This window comes from Catharus ustulatus, chromosome 21, assembly GCF_009819885.2.
Source record: "Catharus ustulatus isolate bCatUst1 chromosome 21, bCatUst1.pri.v2, whole genome shotgun sequence".
Taxonomy (NCBI): Eukaryota; Metazoa; Chordata; class Aves; order Passeriformes; family Turdidae; genus Catharus; species Catharus ustulatus.
This window is the reverse complement of record NC_046241.1, coordinates 7,593,475-7,618,434: the sequence shown is the minus strand read 5'-3', so window position 1 is coordinate 7,618,434 and position 24,960 is coordinate 7,593,475. Positions and strand designations below refer to the sequence as shown.

At 54.3% G+C, this 24,960-nt stretch overlaps 1 protein-coding gene across 1 annotated transcript; it reads left to right on the top strand.

Moving 5' to 3' along the window:
* Positions 1–2,303: 2,303 nt before the first annotated feature.
* Positions 2,304–24,833, top strand: FAM163B (family with sequence similarity 163 member B). The gene is made up of 3 exons (XM_033077414.1): positions 2,304–2,561; positions 23,277–23,392; positions 23,475–24,833. Exons 2-3 carry the CDS (start codon positions 23,300–23,302, stop codon positions 24,000–24,002), a joined length of 621 nt encoding a protein of 206 aa, XP_032933305.1. The 5' UTR covers positions 2,304–2,561; positions 23,277–23,299; the 3' UTR covers positions 24,003–24,833.
* Positions 24,834–24,960: the final 127 nt, after the last annotated feature.

Below are 24,960 nucleotides of genomic sequence, written 5' to 3'. Positions count from 1 at the left end.
AGGGGATGAGGCAGAGCTCCTGAGACACCCTGAGCATCCTCTGTGCCCGGGGAAGGGAGAGCTGGGGCAGGCTGTGCCCCCCTGTCACCAGCTTGGGGCTGGGGACAACCTGCTTGTCACCTGGGGTGGTGTTTCTGCAGGTTACCCACCTTCTAGAGGGGTAATGCCCCTCTAGGATTCGGGTTTTGTCCCAGATTTTGCTTTTTCCAGCTCTGAAGGGTCATCACTACCCAAGCATTAAGGAAATCTTGTGAATCACCGCTGCTGTGGGAAAAAGCTGTGCATGAGCTGAGGTTGTGCTGGAATGGGCATGGATTTGGGAAGAGGAGAGACATCCCCTATTCTGTTCAAACCAGCTGAAACCCCAGCACAGCTCCTAAAAAACAGGGCAGGGAACAAACTCATGTCACCTATGGGGGGCATGTGGGATCAAACAGGGGGTGCTGTGGGGTTTGTCTGGCGTTGTCCCTGCACTGGGATGGGCAGGGGGATTCTTTTCCTGTGCCAGCACTGGGGGTGAAGCTCTCTTGTCCAAACCAACATTCCCTGGCTCCGTGGTGGGTGACACAGCTCTGCAAGGGGGTGACACAGCTCTGTAAGGGGGTGACACAGCTCTGTGAGGGGGTGACACGGTTCTGTAAGGGGGTGACACGGCTCTGTAAGGGGGTGACACAGCTCTATAAGGGGGTGACACAGCTCTGTAAGGGGGTGACACGGTTCTGTAAGGGGGTGACACGGTTCTGTAAGGGGGTGACATGGCTCTGTAAGGGGGTGACACGGTTCTGTAAGAGGGTGACACAGCTCTGTGAGGGGGTGACATGGCTCTGTAAGGGGGTGACACAGCTCTGTAAGGGGGTGACACGGTTCTGTAAGGGGGTGACACGGTTCTGTAAGGGGGTGACACAGCTCTGTAAGGGGGTGACACAACTGTAAGGGGGTGACACAGCTCTGTAAGGGGGTGACACGGCTCTGTAAGGGGGTGACACAGTTCTGTAAGGGGGTGACACGGTTCTGTAAGGGGGTGACACAGCTCTGTAAGGGGGTGACACGGGTCTGTAAGGGGGTGACACAGCTCTGTAAGGGGGTGACACGGCTCTGTAAGGGGGTGACACAGTTCTGTAAGGGGGTGACACTGTTCTGTAAGGGGGTGACACAGCTCTGTAAGGGGGTGACACGGGTCTGTAAGGGGGTGACACGGCTCTGTAAGGGGGTGACACAGCTCTGTAAGGGGGTGACACGGTTCTGTAAGGGGGTGACAGCTCTGTGAGGGTGTGACACGGTTCTGTGAGGGGGTGACATGGCTCTGTAAGGGGGTGACACGGTTCTGTAAGGGGGTGACACAGCTCTGTAAGGGGGTGACACAGCTCTGTAAGGGGGCAACATGGCTCTCTAAGGGGGTGATGTGGCAATAGAGGGGGTGACCTGACTCTGTAAAGGGGTAATCCCATTATAGAGAGGGTGACCCCACTCTGTTGGGGGATGATCCGGGTATCGAGGGGGTGACTCGGCTCTTTGGGGCTATAACGGGATGACCCCTCTCTCTTTGGGGATAACCCAGCTCTGTGGGCAGCGCTGCTCTGCCCCTCCCGGATACCCAGAGCAGCCCTGCACGCCGGGGAGGGGACCCTGCGGCCGCATCCTGGGCTGGGAAAGGGGAGAATCCCGGGTTGGGAGGGGGGAGAATCCCGAGCTGGGAGAGGGGAGAATCTCGGGTTGGGAGGGGGGAGAATCTCGGGTTGGGAGGGGGGAGAATCTCGGGTTGGGAGGGGGGAGAATCCCCGCATCCTCAGCTGGGAGAGGGGACAATCTCGGGTTGGGAACGGGGAGAATCCCCACATCCTCAGCTGAGAGGGGGGAGAATCTCGGGTTGGGAGGGGGGAGCATCCCCGCATCCCGGGCTAGGAGGGGGAACATCCCTACATCCCGAGCTCAGAGGGGGGAGCATCCCCACATCCCGAGCTGGGACTGGGGAGGATCCCCGCATCCCGAGCTGGGAGCATCCCCACATCCCGGGCTGGGAGGGGGGAGAATCCCCGTATCCCGAGTTGGGAGGGGGCAGCATCCCCGCATCCCGAGTTGGGAGGGGGCAGCATCCCCGCATCCCGGGCTGGGAGGGGGCAGCATCCCCGCACCCCCCATCCCTCCGGCAGCGCCGCATCCCGTGCTGCGGGCGGGGGGCGGCGGGCGCGGCGCTGCCCGTGCGGGGCCGCTGCGGGGCTCGGGGGCCGCCGCTCGGTTCGGCCCCGCTCCCGGCCCGTCATTGGCGGCCCCGGCGGCGCTGGGAGCGGGGCGGGGAGGCGGGAGCGGCCCCCGCAGAGCCGCCGGCCCGGCCATGTGCCGACAGGGGTGGCTGCTGCCGGCTGCCTGCTCCGCTGCCGCCCGCCTCCTCAGCCTGCTTGCTGCCGCTTATTTTTAATTTTTTTAAAAAATCGTTATTTAATTTTTTAAATTTTTAATTTTTTTTTAAATCCATTTATTTTGGTATTGATGCTCTCCGAGCGGGAGACTTCGGGAGACGCGGTCCTCACCTGAGCGAGCCGGCCCCATTCCCCCGTGTGAAGGTAAGCGGAGCGGGAGAAGGCAGCGGTGCGGGGGCTCCGCGGGACCCCCCCGGCTCTGCCGGGTCCCTTCTCCCCGTCTCCCCCAGCGCTGGGGTCTCTCGCGGTGTTTTTTCCCTGTTTGCTTCGCTCCCGCCCCCGCCGCCCGCTTCCCGGTGCATCCGAAAGTGCCTGGGATAATCCACGGGTTGCGAGCCCCGCATCCCGGGGGATGCTGCAGGGAGGGCAGCAGGCACGGACTGCCCCGGTGCCGGGAATGGGGCTGGGGAGGGATTTGGAGCGGGGGACAGGGTGAGGAGGGACACGGAGAGCTGCACGGCATCCTCTCCCCCACAGCCTGCCCGGAGGGACCGGGCAAGTCCCGCCACCTCAGACCGGTATGGGAAATACTGGGGTGCTCCAGGCTGGCTTTTCCCTCATCCCACAGCTCCAAATCCTGTGAGGGATGGCGTGAAAGCACCTTCCAGGGACGGAGTGGGAAAGCTGCCCCCATCCCATGCCTCTCCTGGGTGTGCAGGTCGTGTCCTTCTCTGCCCCAGGGACACCTCGGTCCCCTTGGCACACTCAGAGCGGGACTGGAGCCGGCCTCTCCTCATTGTCTGGACATCTCACCATGTGATTCACTTTGTTTCCACCTCCTGTGCTGGCCCCAAAGGCCATCAGAATGCCCCTCTCCATCCCAATGAGTTTGTAGGACACCCCAATCCTGGGTTAGAAAGCAAAGCATCCCCTCAGCTCCCACTCAGCAGAGCAGTGGTGATGGAGAGGGATCCGGGGTGGAATGTGAGGAAGGTGATGGCACTGTCACCTGTGGGTTGTTTTTTTGTCACTCTGAATCCAGCAGCCATCAAGGTCTGTGCTCCCAGAGCCACACAGATGCTGTTGAGCACATTAAAGGTGGCCTGAGGGCTCAGGGGGGCTGTGGGAGGGAGAGAGAAATCCCCCAAGGGAAGATGGCTTTTCATTTCCCCGTATCGACCGCTTTCAGACAGGATTATTTATATTTGACATAACAGATCACCAAACTTGGGAGGCAGTGGGGGTGTGCTCACACTCATTAAGGTAGACAGTTTTCTGGCAGAACAAATTCAAGGTAAGAGAAGACAGCACTTTGAGGTTCAACAGATTGTCTTCCAGCCTGAAACGAGCAGCGAAATCAGCATAAAACCTAGATGGGAAAACTCTGCACTTCAGTCTGCCATGAGCTATAGCTGTCATTTTAGGGAACCTGGCGGGTTATCCCAATTTTCAGAGTGCAGATGGTGCTCCTGGGTGACTTCATTTGAGCAAAAGTACCCAGTAGGATGGGATTTTTAGTCATCACATCTTGTCTTCGCTGAGGAAGCATCTAAATTATATCACTGTGAGGAAAAAGCAGTTGACATGAATTGTGCATGAAGTGAGTGCCTGAACTATCCCACACCTGCACTGAGGCTCCTGCCCCATTGCAATGGCTTGTGAATAACTCTGCAGTCCCTGTGGTTGATCTTCTTCTCGCCTGAGCCGAGCAGAAAGGTGCATTAGGGGCTGTCAGTTGGTGAGAAGAGATTTTAAACACCTTAAAGACCGTGCAGCTGTAATTAGAAGTGTAACCTCCTTCCTCTGCATGTCAGGATTTCTGTGCAGAACGATGACAGGACGTCTTAAGGAATGGTGATGGTGCTCAGGAGAGATAAAGAACTTCAACAAAATCCCCTGCAAAGCTGCTGGTGTTGATTTATGACCCCGCAGTACATTGGTTCTCGTTCAGAAAGGATGTGGGGATTTGAGGGGAAGGAGGAAAACAGCGTTTGTTCCTTCCTGGTTTATTGCCAGCGGGCACAGGTTACAAACACAGGCAGCTCTGAAATACCTGTGCCTACCTGGGCACGAGGAGTTCCAGAACATCACCAGTGCTGTGGTTCCTGGTTGTGTCCTCGCTGTTTCCCAGCACAGCCTGGTAGATGGGTCTGGCTGCCACATCTCCTGACCCTTTTCTATTGAATCTGCCAGTCCCTAAATCCTCGTGGAGGTGACACGAGAGTCCAGCCTGGAGGTTTGACACAGGGTAAGGGACAGACCCACTGCCCATGATTTATTGACCCAAGCTTTTGTAAATGTTTCCCCCTCTGAAGCTGAAGAACACCCCTGACCCTACAGCCATTCCTCAGCACCCCTTTAGGATCTTCAAAAGTTTTGCTGGGTGCCAAATTCAAAGAGATAAAGGTGCTCAATTCCCTCAGGCATTTATGTGCAGCCCAGAGAGCTTTGCTGCATCCTCACAGCCTGGCACAGTGTGTGCCACTGACCTTTGGGACGTCAGGACGTGTCCTCAGTGCCCAGCACGTGGGGCAAGGAGGGGTTTTGCAGCTGGCCAAGCTCCAAGGGATTTGCCTGAGTCAGGTTTTTCCCTCTGGCTGCGCAGTGCTGGTGGAAGGAGCAGGGGTGGCTGCTCCGTTGTCACTCGGGCTGCTGTGGTACCTGTCTGTGGTGTTGTCATGGATATGGACAAGGACATGGGCAGGGAAGAGGTGCTGCATGCTGGCAGGGCTCCTGCTGATGCAACTTGTGACATTGGAGAGGTGCAGGGAAGGGATGGAGCAGAGGTGGCAGCTGTTGGGGTTGAACTTGCAGCTCATTCCCCTCTAAACTGCGTTTTCTCCCAGGTCCTTGTGTGTTACCTCCTTCTCTCCTTGTGATCTCTCACGGTAGGATTGGTTCCCCCTTTGCCTGAGCAAACAGCCTTTATCCCAGCAGTGCAGATGGGCAGAGGGGTGTCAGATAGCTGGTGATGGACTCTGACCCTCCCCAGACCCTTCAGCCACACTCAGCTCACAGCCAGGACCAGCCCAGGCAGGACTGGGACCTCAGGAACCTGCTGGAGCAGCCCTGGGCAGAGGGCAGCTGCAAAGGCTGAGGAACAAAATTAAAGGTCAGAGTAATATTTTGTCATATCCCTGGACCTCTTTGTCCCTGGAAAGGTTAATAACAGCCTTGACCCATTAATAGCAGCTCAGGGCAGCAGCAGGAGGAGCAGGCTCCATGGGGATGTGGTGCTCAAGGTGTCAGAGGCATCACTGAGTGGGGACAGGATCTGATTTAGGCCAGAACCACAGCAATGATGATTTTACCTCATCCTGTGTGCCCAAGGTTTCTCTCTGGAGATGATCATCAGCAGGGACAGTGTTGGGTCCAGCATCTCCTTCAGTGTGAGCTCCCCTTGGCAGGACAAGGAGTGGAGACACGACAGGAGCCAGGGGCTGGCGAGTTCTGTCACCCTCTCACTTCACACAGAGTTTTCTCTGCTCAGTGAACAACCCCCAGTGATGGCTCAGAGCTGACATTTAACTCCACTCCCAATAATGGCACAGGATGAGCTGAAGCATCACCAGGGCAGCTCAGCCCCTGCTCACATCCCCAGCTCTTCTCCCCATTCCCTCCTGCAGGACAAACCCTCCCTGCAGCCACACATCCCCCAGCACGGATGTTCTGAGTGTGCTGAGCTTCTCTGGACAGCAGCACAGATATTTTCCTGAGCTGGAAGCTGGAAAACACGTGCCACTGTCCACCTGTGCTGAGCTGAGCTCCTACACGGGGCTGAGCTGAAGGTACACGCAGCTCTGCTGCCCTGGGAAATAACTCTCTGCTCCACAGCTTTTATCAAGGAGATGGAAACTTGTCATATTCTTTTTGCAACTATATCTGACATTATCCAAGCAATTTGCCTTTGGTGTGTTTCCAGAAATAGTTAGGCCTACGGTAGGCAGGGGTGACATCTGGATGCATTACTGCTGAGTTCAGAAACATTCAGTAAACAAGACAGGATCTATTGTTTAAAGGTTATTTCAAAAGGCTCCCAGCGACTTATCTGGCTGTGCAATGGTGGGAGCTTTAATGGCACTGTGGTAATTGCCTTTTCTGAAGGGTGTTTTAGGGGGAACTTACCAAAAATCCAAAAGTAAGGCTCAGCCTGTCCTAGCTACGTGAGGGACCTGATCCAACCTGAAAATGTGAGGTGGTTTGCTCGTTATTTCAGTGCTGGTGGGATCAAACCTGGGAAAGGGCTGAAGGAGGAGCAGGCTGGGGGGCACAGACAGCATTTCAACACTAAAAAAAGGTCTCAGATCAGCAGAATAGGGCAGCAGGACTCACATCAGCGGGGAGGGCGAGAGAAAGAGCCCTCCCCGGGGCACTGAGGAGAAAATAAATGTCATTAGGCATGGATAAAGGCTGTGAGCACCTGAGCCGAGGGCGGGGGCTCTGCAGGGAGAGGGGCTGGCGGGGGCTGAGCTCTGCGAGGCCACAGCAGGAGCCACTGCGAGCCCACGCCTGTTCAGCACGTCCCAGAGCTCTGAACAGCTCTACCAAAGAAAGGAAAAGTGAATTCCTGGCAGGAACCAAGGGCCAGCCGTCCTGCCCTGCCCTGGATGGTGCCAGGGATGCTGCTCACGTGGAGGAAGGGATGAGCTGTGCCTCTGCTGTCACTCGCACATCTGCACTCGCTCCTGCCTGGAGCCGCTGCTGGCTGCTCTCCTCAACCCCAGGGCAGGCAGAATTAATGGTCACTGATGATTTCCTGCCCCTCAGAGAGGAAATCATGTCATGAGCTCACATATCTTCCTGTTTCACCGGTGTTTTTCTCCGAGGGGCGCTGGGGGTGAGTGAATTCTGCCCAGTGGAGCCCTGGAGCCAGGCAGAGGGCTGTGCCTGCAGCAGGAGCATCCTGTGCCATGCCCCAGCCCTGCTCTGCCTCCCTGTGAGGCTGTGTCACTGCTGCAGGGTCTCAGTGCTGGGGCACAGCTGGTGGGAGCCCTTTGGAGCTGCTCAGACCCCACACACCCAACCTGCTGCCCATCCCTCCCTTCTCCCTGCTGTTCACCCCCTGGTGCTCCTGCTCCTCAGCCCCATCCTCTTCTTCCTCCCTTTCTGAGATAACAATCACAAAATCCTTAGGTGGTGAGATAACCATGGGGAGCTGCCTGAAAAGCAGGCTTTGGTGAAAAAGCATTTTATTTTCCTTGTGAATTGCTACTGAAGTCCAGCTTAGGCTCGTTCAAGGCTGAGCTGCTTGGCCTCTCCTGGGGAGGGGATAAAGGAGATGATCTTGCCCAGCAGGGGACAGAGCCCTGGGCACCCCCAGCTTTAGGTCTGGCTCTGAGGCCATGCTGTGGCTTTGCTCTAGGTATGAGTTTATCACTGCAGAAGCTCATAAGCTCATTACATTGGGGGAGTTCAAGTGATGAGCAGGCCACACAGCTGGGATTTCCTCCCCTTCCTTCCCATCTTAGCAAGCCAGGAGGAAAAGTCCTGTGTGGTTGCATTGGTTTTTCTCTGTGCAGAGCTGTCCCTTGTTCCTGAAAGGGCTGGACCACGATGGACACGAGTGCCTTGTAGCTCTGCCTTGTCCCCAGGCAAAGCCAGCTCTTCTCTTTGCTCACTGAGTATTTGGGATTAAAGGGGGAAATCCATCGGTATAAATGCCAGAAAAGTGGCTGCCAGGGTGAGAGAACCCCCAGATTTCTGGCTGCTTTGAAATGCCCTGGGGATCACCTCAGCCTTGTGATGGATTTCTCATCTCCCAACCTCTCCCCAGCTCGGGTCACGCCAGCTGAGCGGCATCAAAATGCCTTGAGGTTCAAAGATTCTCACACTGGCAGTGATCACAGCAGAGGGCTGCCTTTGTAGAGGACGATCCAGAGGATGCTGAGGCTGGGATTTGCTGTGATGCTGCGGGAGCGTGCCCGGGAGCGAGGGGGATCTCACAGGGAAGCGCCAGACGAGTCCCCGGAGCGGCTTCAAAAATCACAGCTCTGCTGAAGCATCACTCGCAGGCACGGCTTCCTGCGAGGAAAATAACTTACCTACAGACAGCTCTGCTCGTTTCTCTCCCAAACATTGCTGGGAGATGCTGTGGTGTTTGCCGAGGTGGCCGGCAGGGACAGTGCGATCCCGGCACTGCGTTTCCTCCCCATTTACACAAACCCCGATTTGCATCTGGATTCCTTTCGCTCTCTGCGTGCTTTTGGGTTTAGATCCGTCATGGATCTCCCTGCCTGTGCTCTGGCACACCGTGAACTCTCTCCTTTCCCTGTTGCCTGCCTCCCTGCGAGGTGACAGCGTGTGCAGGGAGGCTCCGCATCAATCCCTGCAGGCAGGGATGCTCCTCCTGCATCCCGGGATGCTCCTCCTGCATCCCGCTTTTCCACCCTGCCACTCTTCCCTCAACACAACAGAGGAAAACGGAGTTACAGAGGAAAGCAGGGGGAATTTTGTGGCAATCCAGCTGTTTCCTGGGGAGGAATTACAGCCTGGAGCGTTCCAGATGTGGAGGGTGGCTGAGGAGATGCTCGGCCTCGCTGTTGGGGATCTCTCCAGTGCAAGCAGGGATTTGCAGGGATGCAGGCTCTCCTGTGGAAGGAGGTGTCTCGGCGTGATTGGTGTTTCCTGCTGGGAAGCTAAGCCCTGGAAAGATTAGCGGTGGGATCTGGGGGAAAATAGCTCTGCTGAGAGAGTGGGAGTGGAGCTGGGAGGGGAAGGATAACGAGCGCTGATTTGCGTTTGTTGTTAGGAAAATTTAGTGGGTTTATTGTTATGTTACACAAAGGAGCAACTGGGGTAACAATTCAAACTTATGGCTTGTGTGACTCTGTCCTTGTGCAAACAGCAGCAGGCACGGAGCTGCCACTGCCAGGAGAGCAGAGCCAGCCCCACTGCCACCTCCAAAATGCAGAAAAACGCCTGAAAGGTGTTTCTCAAAGCCCCCCAGGTGATGTCTCCCATCCAGCTGTCACCAAAGCTATTTTCTGAGTGACTGTGCCAGAGTTAAGGTCCACTCAGAGCAGGGATTGTGCTCCTGGCTGGGGAGTTGGACTTGGTGACCTTTAAAACCACCCAAACCCGTCTGTGATTCCAGCACACTGAGCTCAGGCAGGAGCTCTCTGGTCTCTCCTCTTTTCAGGGTGCCCAGAGCAGCTGTGGCTGCCCCTGAATCTCTGGAAATGTCCAAGGCCAGGTTGGATGGGGCTTGGAGCAGCCTGGGACAGTGAAAAGTGTCCCTGCCCATGACAGGGTGGATGAGAGGGGATTTAAGGTCCCATTCTGTGATCCCTGTGACCAGCACTGGATGTGACACCCCATGGGCAGTCCCAGCCCCCTGAGATAAAGACAAGCACAATCAATATTAGACAGTTCCAGATGATTTTTTTTTTTTCTGATTTGCAACACTTCAGCTTTGCTGCTTTCTCGAGAGTTATTCCTGATTCTCACAGAAGCTCGTGGGAGCAGATTCAGCCCACAGAAAGTGGAGTTTTCTTAGTTGCACCTATTTTCCCTTGTGTTTCTGGCACCACATCTTTGTTTATGTTGTGTTTTCTAAGAAAACAATGCAGGTTAAAGAAAACACAAAACAGTGCTACCAATTTCTGAGATAACAAGCACTGATCTGACCTGGTTTCTAGGTGCTGTTATAAATACTATATATTGTTTAATGTTCAAATTGGCAGGCAAAGGGTTAGTCTTTGGAACACTGTCTGATTGATTGGTAGTAAATATAAAGTGTGAAGATTGCTGGGCTGTGGCAGAACTGTTGACTGCAGAGGATTAGAGTTGCTCAGCCCCAGGGATGCATAAAACTGGCACACACTGCTGCTGGAGTTCTGCTGGAAAAGAGAAGAGCCCCAAAAATTAATACAGGTTTGGCAGGACCTGAAATGAAAAGGGCTTTGATTGGGCTGTTAACACCACCCCATAACCCAAATATCACAGGCTTGTGCAGTTCCATGATAATCAAAATTGAACCAACCAGAAACAGCACTGAAGCATCCTGGGGTCCCAGCAGAAATTCCTGAGCTCCCAGCAGAAATTCATGAGCTCCCAGCAGAAATTCCTGAGCTCCCAGCAGAAATTCATGAGCTCCCAGCAGAAATTCCTGAGCTCCCAGCAGAAATTCCCGAGCTCCCAGCAGAAATTCCTGAGCTCCCAGCAGAAATTCCTGAGCTCCCAGCAGAAGTTCCTGAGCTCCCACACGCTCCATTCTCTCCTCTGTCAGGTCCAGGAGCAGTGGCAGCCAGGCTGGAAGGTGTTTTTTAACCAGACCCATGGTTTGGGACAGCAGTGAATATGCTCCTGATTCCCAGAGGAGATTTCTGGTCTGAACTTTCCTGCAGGAGCAGCTCCATCGCACGTTTTGAGGAGCTCTTCTGTGCCAAGGGGCCCTCCCAGGCACATTTTTACAGCTCTGGGTTTTGTTAGACCCAAACTTCATCTCTCTGTCTGGTTTGCACAAAGGCAGGATGGCAATGAAGGGCTCCATAGGGGAGGAGGTGCCTGGAGAGCTCAGAAAATCAGCGTCAGGTCAGGGAAGGTTTTGTTAATTTGGTTCTGGGCTCCCAGTCCATCCCAGTTCAGCTCAAAAAATCAATTTTTTTTTTGTTATTTAACAGCAGAACAATCCTGCTTCCCAAGGAGGGGGAGTGAACTGAGGGAGCAAGGGGAGGAAGCTGAAATGCAGCTGGGATTTGGGGTGTGAGCTCCTCCTGCTTTCCAGGGTGGATGGATCATTTGTGGGCTCATCCCTGGGGGGTTCGGAGCCCTGACCCCTCCTGGGGATGGGATTCAGAGCACTGGTCTGAGGCTTGGCTTTCTAAGAGAAGAGCCCTGGAATTTTCTGGTCCTTTAAGGTGCTGCCAGTCAGGCACCACAGTGAGGGGAATGTTGGATTTGTCTTCAAAAACAAGTTGTGGATCTGCTGATGGATAAAACCAGCACTGAGAGATAAAAGAAACAATGGGAAGGATTCCACTGATTGATGAATGGAAAAAAGATATTTGCCTTTACAAACAAACTGTGGAATTGGAATTGGATATTGGAAGATGAAAGAAGCAATGGGGGAAAACCATGAATTCTATAAGAATTAAAAATTGAAAAGGGTTGAACATTAGAGGGGAATCTCAGGTATCAGTGTTTGGGGAAATCTGAACCTCAGCAATAGGGAAAGAGAGAGGGAAATTGGGATAAAAAGGGAGGTGAGTCCTCCAAAAATCTGAGAGCCCAGGGGATGCCCCATGGCCTCTCCCTTTATTGGAATAAAGCAACAAGGACTCCTCTGGCTCCTTTTTGGGCACAAACCTCTGGTGTTGTGGATTCATTTTCCTGGGGAAGGGAGGAGCTGCAGCGTGCTGGGGAAGCAGCAGCCCTGATCACATCCATCCCTCCCCTCCCCTGCCCCAGGAGCCGCTGTCATTTCAGAGCAGGAGTCATTTCAAAGGCAGGGCTGGTGCCGTCCCCGTGCTGACGAGAGGCAAGAGGATCCCTCACACGTGTGGTGCTGTCCCTGGGAACAGTCAATATTCCAAACATTTGATCCCAGCAGTTCCCAGCCCACATGGGCTTGGGCAGAGCAATCTGTGTGAAGGTTTTCCTCTGTTGCTTTATTCTCCTAATGAGGGTTTTCAGCCGAGTTGTGTGAGTTCCTTTATCTTTTTCTGCTTTTTCACTTCTGATTTTGTTGTTGTGGGGTTGTTTTTTTGATTTTTTTTTTCCTCTGAGTTAAATCTTTCCCTCTCTCATCTCCCAGGAAAAGCTGTAACAAAATTAAGGTGAGGAAAAAAGGGAAAATTTAGTGGAACTGGTTCATGGTGAGTTGCCAAGAATCTGGAAATTACCCTCTCAGACGGTCTGTATTAATTCCCTGATGCAGCAATGATAAATCCTTATTAAAGAGGATAACATAAGCAGATTTTTCTGCCTATAGAGAAACTCCAGGGTGCAAACAATGAGGAAGCCCCTCTCCCTCTTGTTCATGATCCCTGCAGGTGTCCAAGGGGAGGTTGGAGCAACCTGGGCTGGTGAAAAGTGTTCCTCTAATGGGAGAGGGTGGAATGAGGTGAAATTTAAGATTTCTCCAACCCCAACCAGTCTGGAATTCTGTGATTCTGGGACCAAAGGCAGGTGTGGCAGTGCTGACACTACCCTGAGCAGAGGGCAGGGAGGGGGAGCCAGGCAAGCCCCAGGGGCTGTGGGCAATGTCCCAGCCCCAAACTCTGCCCTGCCCTGCTCGAGGCAGCTCCCCGAGCTCCAGCCCTGCACACAGGGGTTTAAATGCAGCAGTTTTGGTCTCTGCCCATGCCAAGGAGCCTGGGGATTCACCTCTGTCACCTCTGAGGGGCTCCTACCCTCCCCACCCCAGCAGCAGGGCAAGGAACGTGTGCCAAACTCCAGTTTTGAACATTTCTCTGTTATTTCCAAGATCCCTGAGCTCCCCCTCTCTTCTCCTCTTCTTTATTCATGCACCAGGCTGCCTTGCTGGGCTGGGGTGGGAAAAGCCACTCAAAACCCACTCAGCTTGTGCCTCATTACAGGGCTTGAGCCAGAGCTGGAGCCAGAGCGATGGAAAGCTGTAGCTATGGAAACTCCCAGCCCTTCTTTCTGATTTTTTTGGTTTTTTTTCTGAAGAGGAGGAATGGTGTGTGTTTGGAGATGCCAGGCAGGGCTGCCTGCAGCACCCAGGGAGTCCCCTGGTGTCACACAGCAGCAGGAGCTGCAAGCACAGAGCCAGGTCTGTGTCCCCAGGGCACAGAGGGGGCTGAGCAGGAAAAAGGGGATTGTGGGGAAAGGCAGAGGCCAGGAGAGCTCCGGCGTGCTGGGGGAGCAGTGTGATGCTGATGGAGATGTCACAGCTGCCAAACACCCACCCACAGCTGGCAGGGGTGGGCAGGGACAGAGGGGTGCTGCTCCATGGGTTGGTGGCTGGGTCTGGGGTGTCCTTGGAGCTCTCAGGGTTTTTAAATTAAATTTTATTTTATTTTATTTTATTGGTTTTTATTGGTTTTAATTGGTTTTTTATTTTATATTTTTATTTTATTTATTTTGTTTTATTTTGTTTTATTTTTATAGTATATATTTTATTTAATGTTTTTATTTTATTTTATTTTATTGTTTTATTTTATTTTATATTTTATATTTTTTATTTTATTTATTTTTATTTATTTTGTTTTATTTTCTTTTTATATTATATTATATATTTTATTTTATATTTTTATTTTATTTTATTATTCTATTTTATATTTTATCTTTTTATTTTATATTATTTATTTATTTTGTTTTATTTTATTTTATTTTTTATGTTATATATCTTATTTTATTTTGTTTTGTATTATATTATATTATATTATATTATATTATATTATGTATTTTATTTTATTTTATTTTATTTTATTTTATTTTATTTTATATTTTATTTTAAGAGCTCCCTGTGCCCCATCCCGGATCCATGACTCCTGAGCAGAGTGCAGCAAGGTGTGCAGCTCTCAGAGCCTTCAATCTACTGAGGCTTTCCCATGGCAGGGCTGTTCCCAGCCCTGGAAATGCAGAGCTGTTGGATTTGCTGCTCCTGGCAGTGCTCAGTGCCCGTGCCCTTCCTGCCCAGGCTGATCCATGGCTCAGGATCAATCAATAACTCGGGATTGATGGCTCAGGATCGATGGCTCCTTCCCCTGGGACATCCAGGGGGTCGGCGTGGGGCTCCCCCCTCCCAGCCCTGCTGGAGCTGCTCACACAGGGCCTGGCCAGGATTTGGAAATGGGCTGGGATTTGATGGGTTCCAGGCAAAATCCGCCTCCAAAAGCAGAGCTGTGACAACTGCCCTGGCAGAAAAATGGGGGATGGAGTAGCAACACATCCCCTGTCAGGCAGAGCCAGAGATCCTGGGGTGAACCAGAGATCCTGGGGTGAACCAGAGATCCTGGCGTGAACCAGAGATCCTGGGGTGAAACAGAGATCCTGGGATGAGCCAGAAGTCTGGGATAAACCAGAGATCCTGGGGTGAAACAGAGCTGTGAAGCATGCAGGGCTTCTCTCAGCACAGGCCTGGGTGGCAGCAGGGGTGGCTCATCCCATGATTTCCCATCAGGAAATCCCATCCCACCCCTCCATGCAGAGGCTGTGGCATGTCCAGAGCCACTGGCAGGAGTCACTGCTGCTTCTGCTGCTCTCTGTGGCCATCAGAGGGGACCAGGACCTTGCTGTCCCTCTGTGCAGTGTCCCTGCCCTGTAAATCCTCGTTCCCAACATCCTTGTGGATGGGGGAGCTGATCCCATCCCATTATCCCATCCCATCCCATCCCATCCCATCCCATCCCATCCCATCCCATCCCATCCCATCCCAGCTGCAGTCCTGGTGTCCCCAGGGGCAGGAGGCAGCTCCAGCCCCCAGCCATCAGCTGAGAGACCCTGTGTGAGTGTTTTCCATCCCCATGACCCAGCTGTCCCATCTGAGCCATGAAACCCCGTTCCCCAGGCATTTCCTGGGAGATGGGACAGCAGGAATGTTGGAGTGAGCCATTGGTGTCAGACAGCAGCTCCCTCAGAGCTCTTGGAGCAGCAGATTCTGGTGTTCAGCGTGAGGAGTTTTCAAAATCCACGTCAATGGAGCAATTCTGGAAGGAGTCACTCTTTCAGAAGAACAAATTCCATTTTTTCTGCTTTTGGTGCATTGGTTCAGCAGCACTTTCTGACAATTAAGGCTTTTTGATCTCTCTGGCTGTGCCTTTCTGGGGGCTGCAGTGAGCTCTGCTGTGAGATGGTGAGAGCAAGCACTGCCTGTTGGGTGAATGCAGCAGGAAAAAGCCCTCATCAGGAGGAAGGGTTGTATCTGGCTCTCAATGAGCTTTCCAGGTTGGCTAAGGAACGTTTCCAGCCTGCAGGGAGAGGATCCTGGGTGCTCTCCACTCCCTGACATTTCCCCACCCAGCAGTGATTGCAGCACCTTGTCTCAATCTGCTCATTCCCAAATCTGCTCTCTCTAATGCTTAATATCTTAAGCTGCCTAAGCCATAACTCAATAAGTGATTAAATGATGCAGGGTGGAAAGACAGGACATCTTTCTTTTATCTTTTTTTTTTATTTTTTGAAGGAGTTTAGACTGCTTATGTGTGTTTGAGATTATGGCCTGCTCCCCAGCTGATGGATGGAAATAATTCCTGATGCTTAAGCAGAGTGGGATTGTTTGGGCAGTGAAAGGTGGGACTGGGGGAGGATAAAACCCTCTGGAGTGGTCTGACAGCAGCTCTGACATGAAGACAGAGCCTGGCTGGTTGTGATTTCCCACCGTGGCAGCCCAGACATGGGGGTGAGTCCATCACTGCTGCACCAGCTCCTTGGGCCTGGTTTTTTGGATTTACCTTGGGCTGATGCCAGTGCAGGGCTGGTGTGCAGGGGTGCAGTGATGGGCAGCTCACTGGGACCCCTCTGGATGTGTCCAGCATCCCTGCTGTTATCAGCATCTCTCTCAATGCCACCAGCATTCCTCTCAGTGTCACCAGCACCCCTGGGGATGCTTCCAGCACCTGGCTGCTCATTTTCACAGAGGGGCAGAGCAGAGTGGGCACTCCACCCATGCTGAATGTCCACAGCTACCTTCCCCAGCCACTCTGGAATGGGGACAGCAGCACCTTCAGGATGGGCCCTGAAGGGGACATTGCCGAGGGCAGCATGAAGGTGATTCAGCAATGCCCCCATCCCTCCCCAGCAGCACAGCCTCTCTCCACGGAGCATCTGCAGGCACTGAAATTCCAGCACAGCCTCTCTCCACGGAGCATCTGCAGGCACTGAAATTCCTGCCTGCTTTGTGCTTAGTAAGCCTTCATGGCACTTTGATGAGCTGTGCAAATATTATTTTCTGTGAGGCGTGATTTGCTTGTGCTCGATGCCATTAGTGCCTCATTAGTGCAGAGCACACATTCCCTCACTGCCACAGGGGCAACCCCTGGATCCAAGGAAACCTTCTCAAGTGTGCTGGGAACTCAGATTGAGCTAAACTCTGCTTTAAAAACTGCTGGGAGAGGAGCCCTGATTCTGCCATGAACTTCTGCTTTTTTTTTTAAGCTTGAGGAAACCCCCCAGTTTGAAGTGGCTCTTGCTGTAGGATGGATCTCTGGAATAGCCTGAGCCTCCTCTGCTGGGTTTTGCTGTCTCAGGAATCCAGCCTGGCTGCTCTGGCAGTTGTGGGGGTCACACCTGATGACCTTTCAAGGTCCCTTTGACCCAAAATACAGTTCTGAGACACCTGCAGAGGTCTGTCCTTGGTATTTGGAAAAAGCTTATACAACAAGGAGTTGTTGTACTGACACGTGATATTGAACAAAACACTTTTCATTATAAAATCCAGGGGGTTAATTCTCTGTAATGCCATTTTTATATTGAATTATAATAGGAGCAGGCAGGAGGAGCAGCTCAGTGTGACCCATTTCCCACCTCAGCACTGCTCTGGGGGAGATTTCCTGGCTGCAAAGGGCTGAGCTGAGAATGGGCAGAAGGGAGAGCAACAGTCCCTGCTCCCTCCTCCTCTGGAGGAGTTAATTGTGAGTTCTGATTGATGCAGACATGGGGGATACACCCCTAAATCAGCCCAGAGCTCCTCTGGGTGATCCTGATGTGCCTCCAGCCTTGTCAGGGCACTGAAACCTTTCCTGAGCACGGTGTTGTCCTGCCCTCAGCCATCCCCAGGTGTCCCCTGAGCCCTGCCCAAGCCTGGGGGTGGCTGGGATCCTGTTCTGCAGAGCTGAGCACTATTCCAGCAATGTCCTGGCTGATAAATAATTGATCAGGCACTGGGGATCGTTTCCCTTTCCGATGTGTGGTTTGTGCTCATCAGTGGGAGCTGAAGCACCAGGGGCTGGCCCAGCTGCAGGGGGGCTGGGGGGGTTTGTGGGGTCTCTCACAGGGGTCTGAGCTGTCACCAGTGACCTCTGTGGTTGGCTCTAAGGCCACCAGAAGGGGACAGGTGGGTGTGGAATGTTTTGTTCTCTGTTCTGTTTGCTGTTCAAAGCCCAGGACAGTGTTCCAGGCATCTCCCAGCTGGTGGAGCCCTCCCTGGTGTGCCACAGGCTCACAAAATTCCTTCTTGTTCCAGGGATCATCAGCAGTGGCACCTTTCAGGGTAGGGAGAGCCCCTCTGAGTGCAGAGCCCCTCTGCCAAGGGTGGGTCTGAGCAGAGATGGGATGAGCACAGTCCTGGTGGGTGCAGGTGGGAATATGGGGCTGCTGGGATCTCTGAGCCATCTCCAGCACCCAGGAGGACCCCTCTGCTGTGGGTGAGCCTGGGAATTTGTGGGTAGCACTTTCCCAAAAGGGCACAACACAGAGCAAAGTGCCCTCTGCTCATGAAATATTCACAAACCCTTGGAGCACCGAGTGCCTGAGGATGGGATCTCCCATGGGGACAGCACAGGGGCTGGGATGGGCCAGCAGGGAACCATGAGACGCTGAGGAGTGCCCAGGTGGCCTTGCCAAAGCCAGGGCTCTGCAGTGACCCAGCCCAGCCTGGCACAGAACATCAGCCCCAGGCCAGGAATGCTGTGTCAGTGGGGACAGGGAGCACACAGGACTGTGCAGGCCCTCTGCTTAAAGTGTTTTTCATATGGCAAGCCACGCTCCTGCCTGTGTTTCTGGCAGCTGCCCTGTCCTCTGGCTCTGGCCATGCAAAGTCTTCTGCTGGCACCTTGCCCAGCCATTCCTGAGCCCAGCTCTTGCTCATTGACTGGGTAGGATTACAGGAACTGGGGGAATTGCACGAGGAAGGCTGGATTTGCCACCAAACTGGTGTTGGCTCCTGTTTTATTTGCTGCTTTCCCACCTCCCAGGCTGGTGGCAGTGGCTTTCCTTCACACCAGAACTCGCTGGTGTTTAGCTCTGGGCAGAGCTGTGGCACTTAGGGAGCTCCAGGCTGGCAGCAGAGGAGTCTAAGCCAGGCTTATCCTGAGCTTTACAGCATCAAGAGCTCAGATCCAGCCTGCTCTGCCCTGGACAGTTTATTACAGTGGGATTTCTTGTTATTCTGATTCAAGGTCCTGAATGCTGCACCCAGCTCTGGGACACAAATCAGCCAGGCCCTGTGGCTTAGGGCAGTGGCACCTTGGACAGCCAGCACTGCTCACCTGCTCTCCTGACTCCCTGAATCATGCTGAGCTCTTTTTCTTCCTTCTGAGGCAGGGCCTGATCAGTGTCAGCATCAGGATCTGTGGCACATGGACCAGCTGGGAAGTGGCTGCAGACCTGCAGTGCTCCTGTCCCTGCACCACACAGGGTCACATTTGTGCTGCCCCCAACGTGCTGTTTCCACACAGAGCTTCAATCTCCCCAACCTCATCATCCCCCTGAGGTCTCTCCCTTGGGTCTCTACCCTGGGGTGACCCAGTGAGCTGTTTTCCCCCCACCAGCCTGATGAGGTGTGCCAGGGTCAGTGCCAGGGTCACTGCCAGGGTCTCTGGTCAGTGCCAGGGTCTCTGGTCAGTGCCAGGGTCAGTGCCGGGTCTCTGGTCACTGCCAGGGTCTCTGGTCAGTGCCAGGGTCACTGCCAGGGTCAGTGCCAGGGTCTCTGGTCACTGCCAGGGTCTCTGCCCCCTCGGGGGCCCTTCCCAGGTGCTGGAGGACACCCACACACAGCAGCACTCGGTGCAGAAACAACTTGTGCAAGCACAGAGCAGGGCCAGGGATGTGCAGAGCAGAGCAGAGCCAAGACAGTCAGGGTGGTGTCACTTCAGGACACGGAGCTGGCCTCCCCTGCTCCCTCCGGAGGGTGGGATGGGTGGTTCTCCTTTTTTTCCTCCTTTCCTTTCTCCATCTCGGCTGTTTGGAAGCCCTGCACAGACTGAACGAGGGGCAGGGTCTCGTGCTGGGGTTTGAGCTGAGTGTCCCTTGAGCAGGGGGTGTTTGTGCCTGTGTTTATCCCTGGGTGGGCTCTCAGCTCCTGCCAGCACTGGTGTCTGTGCTGCCAGCTGGCATTTTGTCCCCAATTTGGCTGTTTTGTCTGAATCTCCAGCTCCTGGACACAGGTGAATAAGGGCAATTCCCACATTTTGTGTTGGATAGAGAGGGCTGTGCTGCCTCTGGCTGCAGGGGAAGCAGCTCCCAGGGCTGCTGTACAGAGGGACAAGTCTGGGATACAGCTCTTTGCATGTAAGACAGGATTCTATGTGCAGGCACAGCTTCAGCAGGACCAGCATTCCCTTTTTATAACCACTTGCCATGGCAGCACTTCCAGCTGGTGCAGAACTCTTTGGAATGACTTTGTTGCCCTGCAGATGGGAGCTGGGGTGGGATGGGACAGCTGAAAGCCTCATTTATTTAATTATCTGGAAAATTACTACCTGCAAATCCCAGAATCTGGCTTAGCTGGGTGCTCAGAGGAACCTTGGAGCAGCCTCCTTTTCCATCTTTTCCATCCTCCTTTTCCATCTTTTCCATCCTCCTTTTCCATGCCCAGGTCTCCTTCTCCCCCAGCTTCAGCAGGCAGCATCAGACCAGTCCACACGAGCCCTGTGGACCTGGAGCTGAGCTTTTGGGAGCCGGGTATTTGCTGGAGCCTCGTGCTGGGCTGAGTTCAGCCCCCCCAGCTGCTCAGAAGCCTTCCTCCCACGCCTGGCTCCCGAGAGGCAGCGGCTGCACGGAGCCAGGCACAGCTGTGAGCAGCCTCTCCCCACCCCGGGCACCCCTGGTGGGCCAGGGGCCGTGTTCAAGATGCTGGGGAGGTGGGAAAATGATGATTTCTCATCCCAGCCCTTCTCTGTTGTTCATGAGAAGATTCCCTCCTGGGGAGGGAAGAAGGGCAGCTCCTCATGGCAGTGCCCAAGGGGAGACAGGAGCAGGGGCTGAGGCTGAAGAGTTCAGCCTCAAAATCAGTTCAGCCTCCAAATCCGCATCCTAGCCATGGCAGGGATGTGCAAAAGCAGGCAGGTGCCACAGGGCTGTGTCTAAAACCAAACAGCTCCTGCAGGGCCTGTACCAGGGAATTGTGGAATGGTTTTGGTTTGCAGCAGCACAGCCTGTCCTCTTCACTCTGAGAAGGAAGCCTTGCATCCTGTGTGCTCCCAGTAACGCCAGGGCCACCATCCCCTGTCACCCCACGGCTCTGGGGACACATCCCTACAGCAGAGAGTGCTGGGCTGGGGGCAGACAGCCTGTGTGGGGTTAAACAGCCCCTTCCTGCTGCCTGGCAGGGGTGGATGGTGTGCTGGGCGCTGAATTTGGATGGGCTCAGACATCCTTGGTGGCTGCAGGAAGGATTTGAGGTCTCCCAGGACTGAGTCCCCCATGCCTGTGCTCCTCAGACCTTCTCCAAGACCACAGCAGAGCTGCAAAGCACTTCCTTTTACCAGGATATTTATTGCTAAATATATGAATCTGGGAGCCTGTGGAGCGTGAAATTAGGAACAAATGTAAAAAGGAGGTCTAGACAGGAATTGTTCAGCTTATGGGCCTCTGCATGCTCTGCTTTCCTCCCCTTTGCACGCTGGAGGGTTTAAAGCTTCCAGGTATGCAGCTTTAATCAGAGAAGTATGTTTGGGGAGGGGAAAAGGGAGAAATGCAAATGGTCCAGCTCCGGAGGGAGCAGGGGCTGCGATGCCACGTCTGGCTGGGCGCGGCTGGGCAGGAACCTCGGAAATTGGCTCAGCGAAACCCTGGCTTGTGCCCCGGGGCTTTAATTAATGGGTGGAAAAGCCGGAGAGCGCTCCCTGGCAGAGCTGTGCCTGCCACCTCCCGTGCTGATGCTGTGTGATGGGTGAGCCCCCCCAGAGCCAGGTCCTGTGCCAGCCCCGCACCTTGGCTCCGGGGATGGAGCTGGGACCAGCCCAGCACCCAGGGATGGGCATTTCCAGGCGCCTCCATCCCTCTTTAAACAGCAGCCAAAATTTCTAAATCGCTGATAAATCGTTTGCAAAGCCTTCCCGTGGCTGTGCTGCTCCCCCTGAGCCTCCTCAGAGTGTTTTCCCCGAGGATTGAGGGCAGGATTTGGCCCGGCTCTTGCCGGTGTGAGAAGCCCTGGAGCCAAGGATAAATTCCCTTCCCTCCTCCCGAGCAGCACCATAAAACGTGACACTGCTTTATCCATTCAGCACTCACCCAACTTTAGCAGGACATTAAGAGCCTGAAAATATGGCACGGGTTTGTTTTCTTTGGAAGCAGGTTAAATCCCTGACAGATACAGTTGCTTTTCCTCGGGTGCTGAAGTAATTTGGGGCTTGGGGTGGCTGGTTTTTGGTTTAACCTGATAGCACGAGCTGGGAGCCAGCTTTGTTAAAGCACTTGTAGAGTAGGTGGTCAGGGTATGATTTCTCCTTCAATTCATGTCGCTCCTCCTGTTCCCAGCCCCAGCTGAAAGGTTTCTGGAGCTTTTTTGGAGCCAGTTTTAGTGCCACTGCCTCGTAGCTGCTGGCAGGGGTGAGCAGGCAGGTGCCATGTCTGCCCAGCATCCTCCCTGGGGTAAAAATCTGTGATTTATCTGGGGGATTCCTGGAGAGGAATTCCAGGCCTCCCATGAGCATGAGGGGAGGGATGCTGAGAGCAAATCCGGGGCTGGTGCTGTGCATGGTGCAGAACATCCACACTGTGGGTGAGCCCAGTGGGGACAGGGACAGGGAATAGGGACAGGGAGAGGGAACAGGGAACAGGGACAGGGACAGGGACAGGGAACAGGGACAGGGACAGGGACAGGGAACAGGGACAGGGAACAGGGACAGGGAACAGGGACAGGGACAGGGACAGGGAACAGGGACAGGGACAGGGACAGGAAACAGGGACAGGGACAGGGAACAGGGACAGGGACAGGAAACAGGGAACGGGACAGGGAACAGGGACAGGGAACAGGGACAGGGACAGGGAACAGGGACAGGGACAGGGACAGGGACAGGGAACAGGGAACAGGGACAGGGACAGGAAACAGGGACAGGGACAGAGACAGGGAGAGGGGACAGGGACAGGGACAGGGACAGGAAACAGGGGCAGGGACAGGGACAGGGAACAGGGACAGGGAGAGGGACAGGGAACAGGGAACAGGGACAGGGACAGGGAACAGGGACAGGGAGAGGGACAGGGAACAGGGACAGGGACAGGGACAGGAAACAGGGACAGGGACAGAGACAGGGAGAGGGGACAGGGACAGGGACAGGGACAGGGAACAGGGACAGGGACAGGACAGGGAATAGGGACAGGGACCTTCTGCTGCTCCCAGTGCTGCCCCAGCTCCCAAGGGACATTTCATAGAGAGAAAGGTGCTGGTGGTACCCAAAACACAAGCATGGTGGCCAAGCTGAACCGCAGCATCTGTGTGATGTCCAGTGCCCTCTCTCCCAGCCACAGCTCACCTGGGGCTGTCAGGCACCACCCTGGGGTCCCCCAGAGCCCCCCAACTCTGTGGCTTGGCCGTGCTGAAGTGGAGGATCCTGGTGTCTCATACACATCCCGCTCTCAGGGAGGGCAGCCCCCCGCTCCCTGCAGTCCTTAAAGGCTCACTTAGCAGCTCCACGTTATTCCAAATTAAAATACCACATTGTTTTCATGGGGAAAAAGGATTAGAGGCTCAGAGAAAAATGAGTGCAGATCAGAAATCGTTATTGCAAGGCTCTTTTCCCATCACTGGAGCTTTCTGCCACCAGGTAGGAGCTGGGAGAGTGCCCTTGGTGCCTGGTGTTATTTCCCTGAGGGCAGAACAGACAGATGGAACACCAGAGTTGCTTCTTACTCAACCTCTCACCCACTCCATTAAGTTTTTTTAACCTTTCCACCTTCAAGGTGGCATTTTTGGGGGGATGGAGACTCCTTGGTGACTTTGCACAGGTGCCCAGTGCAGGGTCTCATTCTGCCTTTCAGAGCCCTCCTGGTTTTTAGCCCACTTGAAAGGGGGGCTGAGCAGAGAGTTTGGGGCTCTGCAGCCCATCCCCTCACGCTGTGCACTCGATTTTGCAGGCTGTTAATGGAGAAGAGGGCGGATGACAGCCGGGACTGTGGTCATCACAGGTGGAATATTAGCGACTGTCATTCTACTCTGTATCATCGCCGTCCTCTGCTACTGTAGGCTCCAGGTAAGGCTGGGGGGATGCTCAGCGGGGAGGGCTGATGGGCTGGCAGCTTTTGGGGGTGCCAGCTGAGCCCCTCCCGTTTCAGTACTACTGCTGCAAGAAGGATGAATCCGAGGAGGACGAGGAGGAGCCCGACTTCGCCGTGCACTCGCACATCCCTCCGCTGCACTGCAACCGCAACGTAGTGCTGACCAACGGCCCCTCCATCTACTCCTCGTCCCCCTTCGCCAAAAAACCTGCCCAGAGCCGGCCCAGCTGCCCCAGCTGTGCTCCCTATGAGCCTTCCACCTCCTTCCTCCAAGAGCCTCCCACCTCCTTCCTCCAGGAGCCCCCAACCTCTTTTCTCCAAGAGCCTCCCACCTCTTTTCTCCAAGAACCCCCAACCTCTTTCCTCCAAGAGCCCCCCACCTCCTTCCTCCAGGAGCCCCCCACCTTCTTCCTGCAGGAGCCCCCCGAGGATCTGCACAACGGGGGGGACCGGGTGAGCTACAAGACGGTGAGCCAGGAGGATCTGGCCCTGCCGGTGTCCAACCTGCAGGCGCTCAACCCCAACCGGCTCTCGGCCATGCGGGAGGCGTTCTCCCGCAGCCGCAGCATCAGCACCGATGTGTGAGCTGGGAGATGGGGGCTGAGAGATGGGAGATGTGAGAGATGAGAGATGAGGGATGAGAGATGGGAGCTGGGAGCTGGGAACTCAGAGATGTGAGCTGTGAGCTGCAGCCCACCCACCCCTCAGCATCCTCCCGGGGTTTTGGACAGTGGGAAGGACTGGTTGGGATTGGTGGTGGAGTTTTGAAAAGGGGAAAAAACAAGCAAACAAACAAGCAAACAAACAAACAAACAAAGAAACAAAATTGAATGTATTCCTGTATGTATGTATTGCAGAGCAACCCCAAGCGAGGAGCACAGGGGTGCAGCTGGAACAGGAGGTTTCCCAGCATTGTGTTGCTTGGGTTTTTTGGGTTTTTTTTTCTTTTATAAAGAGGATTTTGATATTGAGCATCCTTTTCTACAGAGGAGCTGCCCCTCCTCAGCATTTGGGTGAATGATGGGGCTCGTGGGTGGCTGAACATGGCTCGTGCTGCAGGTCAGCAGCAGCTGCTGGCACAACCTGGGGGCCCCAGGGTGCACTCACACCCCAAAATGTCCTCTAGCCAAGCAAGGCTGTCACTGGCCACCCCTCTGGCTCCCTGTGCTGTGCTGCTGGCTGCTGCAGCCTCAGCAGGGTCTGGGGGTGTGGGGGTGAGTGAGCACAGCCCTGCAGCGTTCCCATCCCATCCCACTCCTCCAGGCAGGATAATTCCCAGGTACAGCCAGGCACAACCCCCTCAGGGTCAGGATGGAGGCTGGGTCTGGCCCTGGAGCCCCCCAGAGTGGCCTCATGGACCCTCTGAAGGTGCAGAACTGCTGCAGTACTCGGCTGTGGAAATGGCACACAGCAGAGTTTGGGATGGAAAAATGTGGATAATCAGCATCCCTCTTCCAAGTAATGCCATCCACAGCTTCTGACTGAGTGCTCCGTGGCACAGGGGTCACACAGCACACTTTGGGATGGGGGAATGTGGATAATC